The sequence below is a fragment of the Mirounga leonina genome, unplaced genomic scaffold (genome assembly GCF_011800145.1).
Source record: "Mirounga leonina isolate KUSES-001 unplaced genomic scaffold, KU_Mleo_1.0 Mir_114, whole genome shotgun sequence".
NCBI lineage: Eukaryota > Metazoa > Chordata > Mammalia > Carnivora > Phocidae > Mirounga > Mirounga leonina.
In genome coordinates, this window is record NW_023270265.1 from 42342154 (window position 1) to 42358792 (window position 16639).

General features: G+C 53.2%; 1 protein-coding gene across 2 annotated transcripts in view; it reads left to right on the plus strand.

The window, feature by feature from the left end:
• The window catches only part of GRK5 (G protein-coupled receptor kinase 5), a 212015-nt gene that overhangs the window by 89360 nt on the left and 106016 nt on the right, over positions 1-16639 (plus strand). The window contains exon 2 of one of the 2 annotated variants that reach the window (XM_035030135.1): positions 8209-8304. The exons of the other annotated variant lie outside the window; for it this stretch is intronic. Coding sequence (XP_034886026.1) covers positions 8209-8304 — 96 coding nt within the window. The remainder of the gene's footprint in view (positions 1-8208; positions 8305-16639) is intronic. 2 annotated transcript variants of the gene reach the window in all.

The window sequence follows — 16639 nt, forward strand, 5'->3', positions numbered from 1 at the left end:
CAGCTAGCAAATTAGCCTGAGCCCGGTGCCTAGAGTTTTTATTGGGGTTTCATTACTTAGGCATGACTGATTGAATCGCTGGCCACGTGGCTGAGCTCCATCTCCAGCCCCTGTCTCTCCTCAGAGGTCGGGATATTATCACCGGGTTCAGAACCTACCCAATCCTATGGTTGGTCATTCTGGCATGGCCAGCCCCATCTTGAGCCATCTTGTTAGCATAAACTCAGGTACGTTTGGGGGGGATCCACTATGAATAAAAACAACACTCTATCACATGGAAAATTCCAAGGACTTGGAGGTCACCTCCCAGGAACCAGGGACAAAGACCAGTCAAATTCCTTGTTGTACACCAGCGGCCAACTGGGCCTGGGCAGAGCGGTGAGTGAGCCTGGTATGGTCTGCAGAGGGGTACGTGGTGGCATGGGGGGGTGGACACCTCAGCCCCAGCTTCTCTATGTCTCCATGGCCTTCTGACTCCCACAAACCCAGCTGCTCTTAGCTGCCTTTCCTTGGATTCTTAGAGGCCTCCGTGATCCTGGTAACAATCCCCTTCTTTGCAGGTCAACTCAAATGAATCTCTCTTACTGCTAACCTTGGGTAGAACTGTACTCACCAACACTGTTTTTGATTTGAGCTCTGTGGGAAAACATCCTTCCTCCTCAGAGCCCACACACCGTATCAGGTCCTCTGTGGACCCTGGCAGGCCCATCTCCATAGATGGTTCTCTCCTCTCTGGGATCCGTAGAACAGTCAAGGTCCAGAGGCCGTCAGAACGCGGAGACACCCAGTAGAGGAAGCGTTCACTTCTGGTACAGGAGGGGCTTGAGGGCAGTCCTGCCCAGCCTGTTAGGGAGCCAGGCCAGGGCCTGGGGGCATGAAGTGGGGTTCCCTGAGGCCGGCTTCCCAACCTGGACCCTTATAAGCAGCACTGAGCATGTTGGAAATAGGAGGGCTTTTTTTTGTTTGTTTAAGATTTTTTTTATTTATTTGACAGAGAGAGACAGTGAGAGAGGGAACACAAGCAGGGGGAGTGGGAGAGGGAGAAGCAGGCTCCCCGCAGAGCAGGGAGCCCGATGCGGGGCTCGATCCCAGGACCCTGGGACCATGACCTGAGCCGAGGGCAGACGCTTAACCGCTGAGCCACCCAGGCGCCCTAGGAGGGCTCTTATACAGTTTGCCCCTTGCCCTGGCTGATGGCCTAGTTAAGTGACTGACGCTGTCAAGCATCCGTGTGAGAAGAAGCTCAAGTCAGGCAGGTGCTTGTCAGTCAGATCCCAGGATCACTGAATTTGGGGGCTGGGAGGAACATTTTTGGTGGTTTGTCCCAATCTTGCTGTGTTTCTTTTAATCCTTTTTAGAAGTATCACCGATCAGAGAGAGGGAAGTTCCCAGAGAGAGTGGTCCCATCTTCCCATTTCTTGTGTGATGTTCAGGAACTTTCTCTTACTTTAGGGCAGTGGTTCTCAAGCTTGAGTGAGCATCAGAATCGCCTGGAAGGCTCATTAATACACAGGTGGCTGGGTGCCACTCCCAGAGTTTCTGAATCAATACGTCTATGGTTGGGCCTGAGAATCTGCATTTCTAACAAGTTACCCAGTGAAGCTGATGCTGCTGATCCAAGGACCACACTGACCCTCTGATTCAAGGGTGTGAAGGAAGGTCTTCCCAACAAATGCATGGAGGCTTCCTCAGCTTCCCCCAAGGCCGCTTTCCTCTGATCAGCTGCTCATTTGTCAGCAGGGAAGAAAGAACTTTAGACTAAGAGTCCAACACCAGGGTCCTGGCTCAGGTTGTGATGCGGCCGCTTGAGTGATTTGAGGCAAGGTTCTTGCCCCTCTGAGACTGTTTTCTCATCGGCAAAATGGGTTCAGGAATAGGACCTCCTCATGGACTTGATGTGAGAATTAATTGCGATGATGTCCTCACCGATTGTCCCCGGACCCTCGGAGTACAGGAAGGGTCGCGTTTCTTTAATTTCCAGATCAAATATATCATACCATAAGGTTAATGAGAATCCCAGGGTCAATTGTTTGGCAAAGGGCTGTCCCCCTTCCTTCCGAGGGTGGAAAGAGAAGGCCCAGGGCTCGAAGGAGTCCGGCCAACAACTTTGCAGTCCGCTGACCATCGGGGTCCCTGCTGTTGCTGGTTTTGTTGGTGTCCTTCAGAGGAGGGGCCTCTGCTGGCAGCTCCACTCCTCTGTGCCACAGGGCCACAATCCCTGGGGGGCTGGAGGCTCCTCCGTGCTCAGAGCCCCTCATCACTGGGATCCACGGGGTCTGCGCCCTTGTAGAGCTCAGTACCCCCCCACCAGCGCCGTCCCCCACAGTAGGCATGGGTCCGCCTCTCTGTGCTCCCTCTGGTTCCCTCTGCCCTCAGAGCGCAAACCCCTCCCTCGAGCCCAGTACAAGCAGCAAGAGTGACAGTAAGCCAGTTTCTTCCCCCACAGTGACCACTTTCTCATGGCAGCTTTTGGGAGCCATCCTTTTATTCTTCCCTGGGGGCATCCGTGGGAGCAAAAGGAATGCCAGTTAGTTTACGAGCGCTTGGCCCGTGCTGAAGAAATGGTAGCTACCTCTTACTTTGCCTTTTGTCCCCACACTCTAGTCCCTGCTAGGATTTGCTGTCCTGCCAGAGGAGCCCCCACTCCTCTCAGCTACTCTCCCTCCTTCTGCCCGCCACCCCCTTATCACACTTGCCTTAGCCCTCCTGGGTGCATCCGTAAGAGGCCATTGCTGGCAGTCCAGGGGGACCCTGGGGGCGGGAGGAAGGAGAAATGATTTGCTAAACAATTTCCTTCTGGGAACTGCCCCCTCCTTCTTATGGGGCCAGCTGGGGGTGAGGCCCCAAGTCAGGGAACGCTCCTATCTTCCTGTTGCCCACCTTTCTCCGGATTTTGCCCTGGACTCTTTCCCATTCCAGGAGCAAGACCTGCCATCTTGATCCTTTGGTGCCTTTCCTCAGAGTGGTGAGCTGGCAGAGTTCAGCCCGTGTCCCCAACATCTTGGCCTCTTCCCTCCTTGGGCAGGACCCCTTCTTGTCTAGCCCCCCAGCCCGTGTTGCTGCCATCCCCTCCCTGGCTGGAGCTGCCCCTCCTCCATGGAGCCCCCTGCCTACCAGGCCACACTCCGAGCAGTCTTGCTCATCTCTGCTCTTCGAAGCCTGGAACGAGCTGGATGTTCCTGAGGGCAGGGACCATGTCCAGTTCACTGACTCATTTCCAGCCCATGAAAGATAAACTGTGAGCAGCAGTGGGTCAGATGGTGAAGCAAATAAAACCCAAAGCTGCTCAAGACAAGAAATGGCTGTGAGTCAGTGCAGGGGGGCTCATTACTCCCCATGAATTCCTCTCCCTGAGCCTCTGGCTTCTCATCTGTAAAATGGGGCTAATGCCACCTTAATGAGCCCCAAACAGATACCACCCAGTTCAGTGCTGACCTCAGGCGGCCGGGGGTAGGGTGGGGTGGGGTGGAGGTTGTCATTGATTCCGGCAAACATTTGTTTACCCAGTCAGTCAGCCTAACTTAATGAAAGCTTGTGATTAACCGGGCAAGTTGTGTGAGCTGCCCCACTCTCTGGAGGGACATTGAAAAGGTCTGGGTGGAGCTGGGAGTGGGCTGTGGGCTTGGCAAGGGAGCTCTGCCTCTCCAGGGCAGCCCTGGAAGGGGCATTGTCTGGGGGGTTTGAGGAAGGAGCAAGGCTCCAGCAGGTGGAGGGATCAGGAACTTCTCCTGCTGGGTCACGGGATGGGGGAGGGGGATGCATACAGAGGTCAGAGGGACGACACTTGCATCTGCTTGGCAAATGCTGTTTGAGCATCTACATTGGGCCAGGAGAGAGCAACAGAGAGCACAGACACCCAGGCCCCTGCCACCATGGTCTTCCCTCGAGCAGGGAGACTGAGGCTAGGCAAGTAAAGCACTAAATAGGAAGCTGTGGGGTACTGATGGGAGCTGGGGCCGGTGCTGGGAATCTGGGAATGACGTCACACATACAGGTTGGGCACGTCAGTGAAAATGGGCCGAATGGATCAGGGAATCTGTCAGCTGACGAGAGTGTGCGAGAGAGAGAGAGAGAGAGAGAGAGAGAGGCTGCCCAACTGCCCAGGGCCTCCCAAACGCTGTTCAGTGGCCGTTGTGAAGGCAGAGAACGGGGCCCACTTCAGCTACCCAGGTGGGAGAAGGCCCTCCGGGATGGCCATACAGCGCTCAGGACAGTCTTGAACCTGGATGCTGGCATTAAGACTTGAAGCGTGGAGGAGAAACACTCACACTGGGTAGGCAGAAGATGCTCCTGCCAGAGGGGACAGTGAGTGCAAAGGCCTTGAGAGCAATGGCAGGGAGGAAATAAAGCTTGGGGGGACGGTGACCTCATGGTGAAAGGCTTGGCCAAGGAGAATGGGTGACCAGTGGTGGAGGGGCAGGCCTGGGAACTGGCCACCCCAGCTGCTGGGGCCTCCATCAGTGGTGGAGAGGTGTTGGCTCTAGCCCCCCTATAGGCCTGACACCCCTCCCAAGCGGGGAGGTGGGCCTGGGGCAGTGGAGGCCACAGGGTGGGGACACGCAAGGAACTTCCGCAGCAGGGTGGTCGCGCTCGCTGCCTCAGGGTCCTGAGAAACAATCACATCCGGTTGAAATAATAAACAGTATCAGATACGCCATCTGCTAACCCAGCAGCATACTTAAGAGCCAGATATTTGGAAGTGGAGACCTCTTCAAGGCGAGTTTTGGTTATGGTGAAGACGAGACCTTGCTCCAGCCTGTGTGAGTTACGGAGGGGCAGGGTTTATGTCATGAGACTTTTTTTTTTAAAGATTTTGTTTATTTATTTGAGAGAGAGAGTGAGATAGAGAGAGCATGAGAAGGGGGAGGGTCAGAGGGAGAAGCAGACTCCCTGCTGCGCAGGGAGCCCAATGCGGGACTCGATCCCGGGACTCCAGGATCATGACCTGAGCCGAAGGCAGTGGCTTAACCAACTGAGCCACCCAGGCGCCCATCATGAGACTTTTTAAGGAACTGGAGGCCAGGTCAGTGGGGAGGCCATTCAGGATCCCTGCGGCCATTTAAGGGGACACCCTACTGAGAGCGTCCCTGTATTAGTTTTCTATTGCTGCAGTAACACGTACCACGACCCCAGTAGATGAAAGGAACACAAATTATTGAGTTATAGAAGTCGGACATGGGTCTCACTGGGTTAAAACTAGGGTGTTGGCTGGGCTCCGTTCTTTCAGGAGGCTCTCAAGGAGAATCTGTTTTCTTGCCTTTTCTGGTTTCTAGAGGCTGCCCGCTTTCTCATGGCCCCTTCCATCTTCAAAGACAGAAGTGGCCGGTCCTTCTCACCCAGCATCACTCTAAACTGACTCTTCTCCCTCTTGTAAGGACCCTAATGGTTACATTGGGACCATCTGGGATAATGTTCCTGCTGTTATCCTTACTTCCATCTGCAGTATTCATTCCCCTTTGTCATGTATCCTAACATATCCACAGGCGCCAGGGAGTAGGACATGGACACTTTGGGGAGCCTTATTCTGCCTACCCCAGTCCCTGCCCTGTTCCGGGGGCTGAGGAGGTAAGGAATAGGAGGCAAGGAGCCCCATGTGGGTTGGGAAGTCTGCCTTCTCGCCCTGGGGCAACCCCCTGGGTGGCTGTGTGGGACCCTCTCCCTCCCTTCCTAATTCCAACTTCAGCGACACATTGCCCCATTACTAACGTCTCCCCCAAACCCTGCACTGCTGAGTGGTCAAAATGCTTGTTAAATAGAGCAGTGTTTCTCCTCCTCAGCACTATTGACGTTTTGGATCAGATTGCTCTGTGTTGTCGGGGCCTGTCCCATGCATTGTGCAGTGTGTAACCACATCCCTGGCCTCTGCCTACTCATGGCCAGTAGCACCCCCAGCCCAGCTGTGACAACCAAAAATATCCCTAGACATTGCCAAATGGCCCCCAGAGGACAAATCGCCTGGGTTGAGAACCACTGAAATAAAGTCTTTAATGTCTGTCTTCCTTGCTAGATTAGAAGCCCCCAAATGGCGACACCCTGTGTCTCTTGCCTGCCACTGTGTCCCCAGCACCTGCATAGAGCTTGGCATTTAGTAGATGCTCAACATATATTGGTTGAGTGAATTAACGAGTCAGTGTTAATTTTCCTAATGGATAAATTAATCCATAAAAGTATGTACACACACACACACACGTGTGTACATGTGTAAAATAGACCCCTAATTTCCATAGATTGGCCACCTAAGAATCACCTGGGGAGCCTTTTCAAAAGTCACATCTCTGGGTTTTGATCACAGGCTGTTGGGGTACGGCCTGATATGGTACAGCCTGGTAGTCCATATTGTCAAGAAGGTTTCATCAGTTCCATAGAAAGATAGAACTACCGTGTGATCGATCCAGCGATTCCCCTCCTGGGCATAGACCCAAAAGAATTGAAAGCAGGGACTCAGATATCCATAGCAGCATCAATCACAAAAGTCAAGCGGTGGGAACAACCCAAGTGTCCGTCCAGTGATCTCTTCCTCAAAAAGTCGTTCTGAGGATTAAACAAGATAATGTTCAAATGGTACCTGGCCACAGCAAGTGCCCTGCCCAGTGCACACTCGTTCTGCCCCTTGGAGTCTGAGGCCTTTGCCTTCTGCAGAGATTGGAAAGGAAGGAAGATAGAATGAACAGAGAGCAGAGAAAGGACCCCCGCCCCCTGCATCAGCTCCCTCTCCTACTTCCCAGCCCCCAGGGTGGGGGTCCTGGTCCTGGCCTCAGAAGCTAACCCAACTCACTGATGGGGAACCCGGCCTCAGCTGCCCAGGGCAGCAGGGTTGACAGTAAGGAATCCTCACTCATGGAGACCAGCTCCCTGCCAGCCCTGGGGCACACACTGGGCCAAGGTGGGTACAAGCTAAGCTCCTCCTGCATCCCTCAGTTTGCTGGTTGGAGAGAGGGGCCCAGGCCTGCTCTGGGAGCGTTAGAGACCAGAGGCACTGCATACCCACCCAGAGCAGGGAGCAGGCCCAGGGTGCCCAAGCTCTGTCCCAGATCCTACTTCTCTAACTGGGCCCCAAACTCCACAGGGGTTGAGGTGTTGACTGTGTGAAGGAAAGTAAAAGGTCCTTAATATCCCAAGATACTGAGGGGTCTAAAGGGCTATGTGACCTTTAGCAAGATGGTATCTGAGGCCACTCTGGGGGTGGGGGGTGGGTGATGGCATCTCAGTCCCTTGAGAGTCCTGGCCATGACACAGTGGGGCCTCCGGGTCTGAGGCCCAAGCATTGGTGGGCTCAGGGACACGGACGAGAGTTGGCGCTTCCCCTTGCTGTTTGCACACCTGAGCGTTCTGACATCTGTCCACTGTCCCATGGAGGAGTAGCGTGGGTGATGGGCATGCCCCGTGTGTATACCTTACTCAGCTCTGTGTGTTCACTGCCTAGTCGTCATGCGCGTGGGGTCAGCATGTGTGCATCTTCATTGCACGTGTGTTCAGCATGTGTGCCTGTGTATTACACATGCATGTCCCTAGCGTGTGCGTGCTCATCATACGTGCACACTGGGGAGGATGTGAGGCAGGAAGGGGCCCTTCTGGAGTCCTTCCAGCCTTGAGAAGGCAGCCTCTGCGACCGTGGGGTTTGTGAGGAGGGAGAAGAAGGGGGTACAGGAGACGAGTGGAAATTGAAGTCCCTGCTCCCGACATCTGGCCTCCAGTTGGGAAAGGGGACTCTCCACAGGAAACAAGAGGACAAAAGAGGCAATGAGGGGGCTGCAGTCCACTCACTTGTGGATCCTTTCTGTGAGGATTTCCTGAGCCCGAAGGCAATATTAAGTCCAGCCGACCTGGCCCCTGCCGTGGGAAGGTTGGGGTCTAGTCTGGGGCCAGAGGCTGGGCACCCAGCAGGCCTGAACAGCAGTGGGAGATGTCGACAAAGAACAGGGCACCGGGTATGGGCTCAGGCCTGGCTGACTGGAGGGGCTCGTCTGCTCCTGCTGGTCGAGGGGCCCAGGCCCGACTGTGCGGGGAGAACACACAGGCTTGATGCCGGCCAGGAGGGGGTGTGTGTCCCTGCTGGGGTTTGGGGTGTGTCACTGACTTGACCTTAAGCCCCCTGGCTGTCTCCCAGCCCCTGAAGCTGGTGGACAGACTCACTGGGTTGGGAACCAGGCTCTGGAGCCTTGGACAAGACCAACATCAGCCCAACATCTTTTCCCCCCATTTCTGCAGGGGGTGGAGGAAAGCGCAAGGGGAAAAGCAAGAAGTGGAAGGAAATCCTGAAGTTTCCTCACATTAGCCAGTGTGAAGACCTCCGAAGGACCATAGGTAAGCTGTCCTCTGCCTGGAGGGGGTGCGGGGAAGGGGCTGGGAGAGGAGCGACGAGCCCGTTGACCAACAAACTGTTTATACAGTGAGTCAAATACGAACCCGTTAATGCAGCAGAGTGATTCCAGATAGGAGCTCCAGGCTGACATCCTTGCTAATTGACATAAAGATGAAACTAACAGGGGCACCTGGGTGGCTCAGCTGGCTAAGCGTCCGACTCTTGATTTCGGCTCAGGTTGTGATCTCAGGGTTGTGGGTTCAAGCCCTGAGTTGGGCTCTGTGCTAGGCGTGGAGCCTGCTTAGGATTCTTTCTCTCCCTCTCCCTTTCCCCTTTTCCCCCCAACCGCCCCCGCCTGAAAAAAAAAATAGGAAACATTCATTGAATATTTGGTGTGTGCTGGGCAGGATTATCTCCCAATTACCCTTGGAGGCAAGTACTGGTTTTTTTTCCTCCATCTTTCAGATGGGGAAACTGAGGATCTGTAAGTGGCCCAAAGTTGCACAGCTTGTGGGAGGGTGGTGGAGGTGGGCCAGGCCTGGCACTGAGCGCCCCCTCACAGCCTCCCACCCTTCTTGCCCGGAGCCTGTGGGCTCTGCCCTCAGCAAGCAGGCTTTGGGAGCTGAGGGTGGGGTGAATGTCTGGGTTCCCTTTCCTCTTGCTGAGGATGCTGATGCTCATGGAGGGGCCACCCTGTTCAGTGGGACAGCCCAGTCCTCTTTATTGGGTACCGACTCAGCCAAGCACCTCCCACAACAGAGGGGCCTTGTTTCTCATGGGGCTGACACAGCCCCTCTCTGGGAGCCCTGTGTCCTCAATTGGTGAGTTTGGCATCCCAAGCCTGCTCAGTCCTGGCTGCTTGGCCCTCCCTCCAGATTCTTCTGCTTTGCTGTGACAGCAGGTGACAACTGTTTGCTCTGTGTGCCCCACATGCCTACCATGGAGCTCCCTTAATTAGTGTTTATGAAATGAAAGGAAGCCACGTGTGCCCCATGAAGGCAGATATGAGCAGCTGAAGCAGGTGGGCTGCTGAAGCATGGGGAAATGTCCTCAAGATCCACCGTTCACCTTAACAGCTCAGATCAGATCCCCCACCGTGTTCTTGGTGCGAATGGAGCTGGCCTAAGGGATCACGGTCAATGGATTCAGACAGACTTGGGTTCAGATCCCACCTGACGAGTCACTTAATCTTATTGACTCTGTTTCCTCAGGTGAAAGAAGTGATCATTAACCCAGTCAAATGAGACCATGTGTGTAAATGGGGTTTCACTGGAGCCCTCCTCAGGAGCCCAGGACACCCTCCCCTTAGCACTCCAGCTTTCTTTCTGGAATGCCCAGCAGCCACCACTCTGCTGGGCCCTTTCCGTGCTGGGGGTGCTGCAGTCACCCTTGATGCTGGGGACACCTGGGGCAGGGTGGGAGAGAAGATGGGCACATCTCCTGGGCCTGGGAGCATTTTGCCAAGCTAAACAGGTGGCTTTCAGAGAGAAGGGAGGAAGAGCCTCTCTGGAGTCTGGCCATTATTTCCCTGGGGCCATTTTGTTCTTCATGCTAATTTAAACTTGGAGAGGGGCGCCTGGGTGGCTTAGTCGTTAAGCATCTGCCTTTGGCTCAGGTCGTGATCCCAGGGTCCTGAGATCGAGCCCCGCATCGGGCTTCCTGCTCTGCGGGAGGCCTGCTTCTCCCTCTCCCACTCTCCCTGCTTGCGTTCCCTCTCTCGCTGTGTCTCTCTCTGTCAAATAAATAAATAAAATCTCTAAACTTGGAGAGAATAGGGCCTAGGGATGGGGACTTCAGTTACCATGTTGTCATACACCCTGGGGAGACAAGCCCTCTCTGGTCCAGGGTGAGCAAGTTCACTGGAGACCAGAATGCCTGTTCTGGATGCTGAGCCTGGTTTTCCTCAACGGGCCCAGGGAATGGCTCCCACTCATGCTTACAGTCAAAGAATTGATGCAAGAGACCTTTCTGGGGTGCTGATTTGGAGGAGAGAGCTTGAAATAGGAGGAAAGACCTCCCCCTGAAGTGGGGAGCTGTGCAGAGAGGTGGGGTAATTGTGGGAGAGCCAGCTTGCTTGGGAGGAGCCTTGCCCACGAAGCTTGTTCTTGGGAAGCTGTTTGCCTCTCTGCCTTTGGGTAGACTGCCCACAGGTGGTGATACCAGGCATGCCCTGGGGGCACAGTCAGGCCCCACGACTACATCCTCAGAGAATTTGACTTAGGCCCCTGGTGAGAATCTTTCAGAGCACACCGTCCTCTTCTGTGGGAGCACCCTGCCTCAGCCGTTGTTTGCTGTCTGGTCACCCCAAGTGTGAAAGGCTCTTCAGGAAGAATCTTTTCAATTCGCCACTGTGTAGCTGGTGCCTGAAGGTGCACAACAGAGGTTGGGTGGATGAATGAGCAAAGAATGAAGGGGTGTGAGTAGCACTGAATTTATACAGTGTTTCCAATAAATGGAAGAGTATTGAAAGCCCTGTAAGGGCTTTCCTGTAACTGCCAGACAGGTTAAATTGGAGTATTCTGCTGTATTTGATTCATGTGTTTCTTAAAAATATAAAACATAGGGGCATCTGGGTGTTTCAGTCAGTTAAACGTCTGCCTTCAGCTCAGGTCATGATCTCAGGGTCCTGGGATTGAGCCCCGAGTTGGGCTCCCTGCTCAGCAGGGAGCCTCCTTCTCCCTCTGCCTCTGTGTGCTCACTCTCTCTCTCAAATAAATAAATAAATCTTAAAAAATATATATAAAACATAACCATATGAAATGTAGGACTTCAGTTCCAGACACGATGGAGTAGATGCACTGTCCCCTACCCTCCCACCAAGGACAGGCAAAAGCTCTGGACATTATGTATGAAACAAGGAGAGGAAAATTGTGAAAAGTGGAGAGATGAGGGCAGACTGGCTGGGGACCCGGGAATGTGAGGAATGACATGCCAGCAAGCTCCTGGGTTCTCTTTTCTGCCTCCCTTATTCCCAGGGACCGGGTGCTGGAGAGACTCACAATCCAGAAATGCCAATGGGTACAGATAAAAACGAACCCCCTCCCAAGAAAAACAAAACCCAGCCTGTTCTTTCTAACCAGAGCCCTGGGAAGGGGACTCCAAGCTGAACAGGCAGCACTTGGAAACAGTGGTCACTCTTCTGCGCTGGTCCTTACCAGTGACGTGGGTGCCTCTGTTTCCCTTTCTGCTGCTCACTTAACCTGGTTCCAAAGACCCAGTGCACGCTTCCTCTCTGTTTCTCTCTGACTGTTCTGATCCTTCGAGGTGAACCAGCCCCGCCCCTTCCAGCCCCCTCCTTCCAAAGCCAGACCCTCCACACCCCACACTGCATCCCTGTCCCTCCACGAGGCTCGCAGGCATTGCCGAGAAGTACCACAAATGTCCCTCAGCTCCCAGTCGGCCTGGCCCCGCTCTCACTTCCTGTTTGGGGCGTCTGGGAGCATAGGATTCAGCTCTCAGCTTGTCTCGGTCTGAGGACCCCACCCCACGGGCCCCATCCCCATCTGTCCCCGTATGTCCATAAACAGGCCTCTTGGCAGGGCCCACTCCCCGGGGAGGGTGGGAGAAACGTGCGTGCCGGCGTGTGAAAATGGATTCTTCTGTTCTCCTGGAGGGCATTGAAAAGACTCTGTGTGTGAGAGAGCAGTGCGAAGAGAGGCCCGGGGAAAACAGGAAGGCAGCCGTAAACGGCGGGGCTGCTGCTCGTGGCAGTGGGTCCCGGTGCTTGAACCTCCCCGAGCGGTCACGGTCCGTCCCCCTGGTGTTTGCCTGGCCTCCGCTGGGGTCCTGCTGGAAGGCTTTTCTAAAATAAAAATCTCATTTCTTTTCTAGACGAATATACAAACCAAACAGGGGCGAATGCCGCATTTATTTTTCTTGTGGACACATGAGCTCACTTTCTGAAGCTCTTTGGGAGGATGCCCTGTGGGGGAGGGTTTGGGCCAAGGGACAGGGTTCCTTTGGACCCAGAGGTTAGCGTGAGGTGGGGTGGTGGGCAGGCTCCCGATCAGAGGGAAGAGCACGAGGACCTGGGGACGCTGCCCCCTCCTGACGGCCCAGGACAGTGGTCAGGGAAGGCCACGCCCTCTCCTGCCCTTGACATTGCCCCGCACAACCACATGCCCCGCAGCCAGGGGGACTTTGAAACACGGAAACTGTAGCCCTCGAAACCCGTTGAAACGGCAGCTCTCTGTCCCGCCCGGAATAAAAGTCAAACTCCTTACCATGGCTCCTGAGCCCCTGGGCCATTGGGCGAAGCCTAGGGACCCCTTCTCAGAACAAGGCTCTTCCTTTTCTTTTTTTTTTTTTGAAAGATTTTATTTATTTATTCATGAGAGACAGAGGGAGAGAGAGAGACAGGCAGAGAGAGAAGCAGGCTCCCAAGGAGCAGGGAGCCTGATGCAGGACTCGATCCCAGGACCCTGGGATCATGACCTGAGCCGAAGGCAGACGCTTAACCATCGGAGCCACCCGGGCACCCCAAGGCTCTTCCTTTTCTAAAACAAAATCCATGGGGTTACAAGGGAAACCAGTTCTCTTCAGATTCAGTTCTTAGATACTTTTCAAATTTATGGTATTGGAATATGTGTGCTTTTCTGTTAAGACTTTAAATAATAGGGGCGCCCGGGTGGCTCAGTCGGTTAAGCGTCTGCCTTCAGCTCAGGTCATGATCCCAGGGTCCTGGGATCGAGCCCCGCATCGGGCTCCCTGCTCGGCGGGAAGCCTGCTTCTCCCTCTCCCGCTCCCCCTGCTTGTGTTCCCTCTCTCGCTGTGTCTCTCTCTGTCAAATAAATAAATAAAATCTTAAAAAAAAATAAAAAATACAAATACAAAAAAGACTTTAAATAATAATGGCCAACCACTGGTCTCATATAGCTACTGTAACTTTGCATTTGTGATGAGCAGAAGTGCTATTTGCAGATGTCTGCAACAGTGGTGTTATGGACGAGCAGTTTCTGTCGTCGGCCAGTCCCGGGCACCCCTAACGTCACCGTCGGTTGTTGTCGACGTTCGGGACTGGGGGAAGTGCTGGGTTTCAGGTACACGTTGGTGAAAAGAGAGATGACGTTTTTCTCCATCCAAGTCCGTGGAGCCCCGAAATCCTACCTGTGGGCTTCTTGGCACCCTGCCCGATGTGAGCCGGCCCTCGCCTTTGTTTACAGTCACCCCCTCCTGCCCCATGCACAAACCACACTGGTCACCTTTCTGTTCTCCAAATGCCCCACGTGTGTTTCCAGCCTGGAGCCTTTGCACCTGCCCTTCCCTCCACCTGGAACGCTCTTCCCTACATTTTTCCAGGGAGCCGTTAGGTCTCAGCTCAGATAGAAGCCTTCGCAACCAGCTTCTAGAAAGGAGCCCCACTCTCCTCTACTTGCTGCCCCTCACATGGTGCAATTTCTTAATGTTCTTTGCCCATAACTACATTTGAAATCATCTTTTGTTTAGTCTTTTTTTTTTTTAAAGATTTTATTTATTTATTTCAGACAGAGAGAATGAGAGAGAGCACATGAGAGGGGGGAGGGGCAGAGGGAGAAGCAGACCCCCCGCTGAGCAGGGAGCCCGATGATGCGGGACTCAATCCAGGGACTCCAGGATCATGACCTGAGCCGAAGGCAGTCGCTCAACCAACTGAGCCACCCAGGCGCCCCTGTTTAGTCTTTAATTGTGTATTTTCTGTCCCCCAGTGGGACTGGGCGCCCCATGACAGTAGTGACTGGGTCTTGTCTGGTTCACCACCAGAACAGTGCCTGGCACAGAGTAGGGGCTCACTAAATATGGGGTGAATCAAGGAGTGAATGAAGTGTGTGCAATATTGGAAGTCAAGGCTCTTTTGAAAAGATGTGTGACATGTGCGTACCGCACCCAAATTTAATCTAGCCAGCATTCTCCATTGAAAGTACTGGAAGTTTGGACTTAGGAAGCACCTACTCTAGCACCCCTGCCCCAGTCCTTACCGTGTAGATGAGGAAGCTTCATACCCTTATGAGACCGGGCCATGGTCTCACATCTACTCGGCGGGGGAGGCCAGCCACGGTGACCCAGGCCCCTTGCCCCTGAGGCTGCAGTTTGACTAATCGTCACAGGGATGTGAGGTTTTCATAGAGTCCTCAACTCAAGGAACTCAAAGCATCTTCTCCAACCACGCATTTTAGACCTGAGTAAATAGGCTCCAAGGGTAGAAGTGACCTGCCCAGGACAGTCCAGGCCCCTGGCCCTGAGCTACAGCTTTCCACTCCGCAGCATCAGATTGACTCATAAACATTTTGGGCATCAGCCTCCAGCCAGTATTCAAATCAGAGAGACCCATTCAGCACCCAGAGGGATAGACATTTCTGTTGGTCTTTTTCTGTCTTTATTTTATCTCATGTAAATGGGTTGCATGTTCATTTGCTTATTCATCCAGTATTTATTGAGCACTTATTATGCACTACCTACCCACTGGGGAAACAGACCTGGTTCCTCCTCTCCTGGAGCTCACTCACAGCTTTGCCCAGGAGACTGATGGAAATGAAGAGGTGATAGCAAATCGAGAGAGTTGCATGATGGAGGAATAGGATGTTAAGCTGGAGAAGAATTGAGTGTCTCTTCCCATCAGGAACATTCCTAGAGGAGGTGCCATCACTCTGAGCCTCCAAGGGCATCTCTTTGTGTGAGATCCCTGAAGACGTGGATCATGTCCTTTCTATCTTGAGGTCTCAATGGCTGGCATAGTGAGTGGATGGATAAAGTGGCTGTGAATGGACGTTGTCCCCCTACCCAGCCCAGAAACCAGCTCTGTGATTGTCAGCAATGACTATTAAGACAGAGATTCCTTGCCACACATATCTGCTTCCAGTGTGAGCCCAGACATGAGTAACTGACTTCAGACGGTCCTGGTGGACAGTAGAGCACAGGAGGAGGAAGGGGTTCTCTCATGTCTCTTCCAAGCAACATCAAATAATGACATTATTAGTTAGTAAGCTAATTGTTCTCATAAGATAATCAGAGAGCCCAAATCAAAGAAGTTCTCAGAACATCCAAAACGGAGAAGCCTGGAACATCATCGTGAAGATAAAAGATTGTTGAGGTCTACAGCTATTCCTCAGTGACGCAGAAAGTTCTGTTGGGCAAAAGTGTGGCATTTTTATTTATTTAGTTCAGGCTCATTGCGTACTTTATTCTTTCATTAAAAAAATAAAAAAGTATGAGGGGCTTGAGTGAAAGAGTTGATTATTCCACTGTTTGGCAGTATTTCTGGAGGAACTGTCCAAAAGCCATATCATAAATCAAGGCCCCCTCCCCACTCTCTGGCGGGACTGACGTGCACGAGGAGGCCATTCGCAGAAAGTAACTGCTGTGGTGCCCTGTGCTCTACAGACGGATGGGGGACATTTGGTTCACCTTGTGGGACAGCCTCTTGCCAAAGCCTTAACTCTTCCCAGGAGCAGAAGCTCTAGGCTGTAGGGGGTTCTTAGAAGAAAATTTAGATTCTTAACTTAAAAAAACAAAACAGAACAAAAACAAACCAACAACAAAACCCCCCAAACACTGTAATAGCATGAAGATTGCCTTGGACTGCCTAGGGCTTGATTATTCACCCAGCGCTGCTCATGGTCTTGAACCAAGAAATCAGCCTACAGATACTTGTGGAGTCCCTCATATGTGCTCGGCATTGTCGTGGGCACAAGAACCGTACCACTGGCCGCAGGAGCAAGGCAGCCTCGTGGAGGGCCCTCCCTCTTTGACACTGTAGTCAGTGCTGGCTCTGTCACCCCCAGCCGTGGGACACTAAGCAAGTTGCTTGATTTCCTTGGGCTGCAGTTTTGTTGTCTGGAAAATGGAAACACTGATCCCAGTGCCATAGAACTGTTGCTAGGGTCAGCAGAGTGCCCAGCACAGGCCACTATTTCATTGTCATTGTCACCCTCTTCATGTGCTAGTGGTGTGAGGGCAAAGGCGAGGACCCTTTGGGAGGGCTTTAGAGTTTCCCAAAGAAGCAGAATTGACTACAAATGATGAATGGGGCTGACATCACATGGGTCCAGTCCCCAGGGACCCCTGCCTTGGGGTCATCTGAATCCTACCTTTCCTTGAGCCCCTGCCTCCAGACTCCTTTTCCTGGAGGCCCACACTGATTTCCTGCAGCCCTCAGCCGCTCGCTCTTGCCTCGGCCCCACAGCACACCTTGGGAAGCCCGCAGTGTCTCACCCTGCCCTGACCCCTGGCCTGCTGGGTGTCTTTGAGAGGACATGTGGATGTTCTGGAAGGTTACACCCCAGAGTCCTAACAATAGTTACCCCAGGGGAAGGCGTGGAGGTCAGAGGGGACATCAGCTTTATCTGTAAGGTGGTTTTTTTT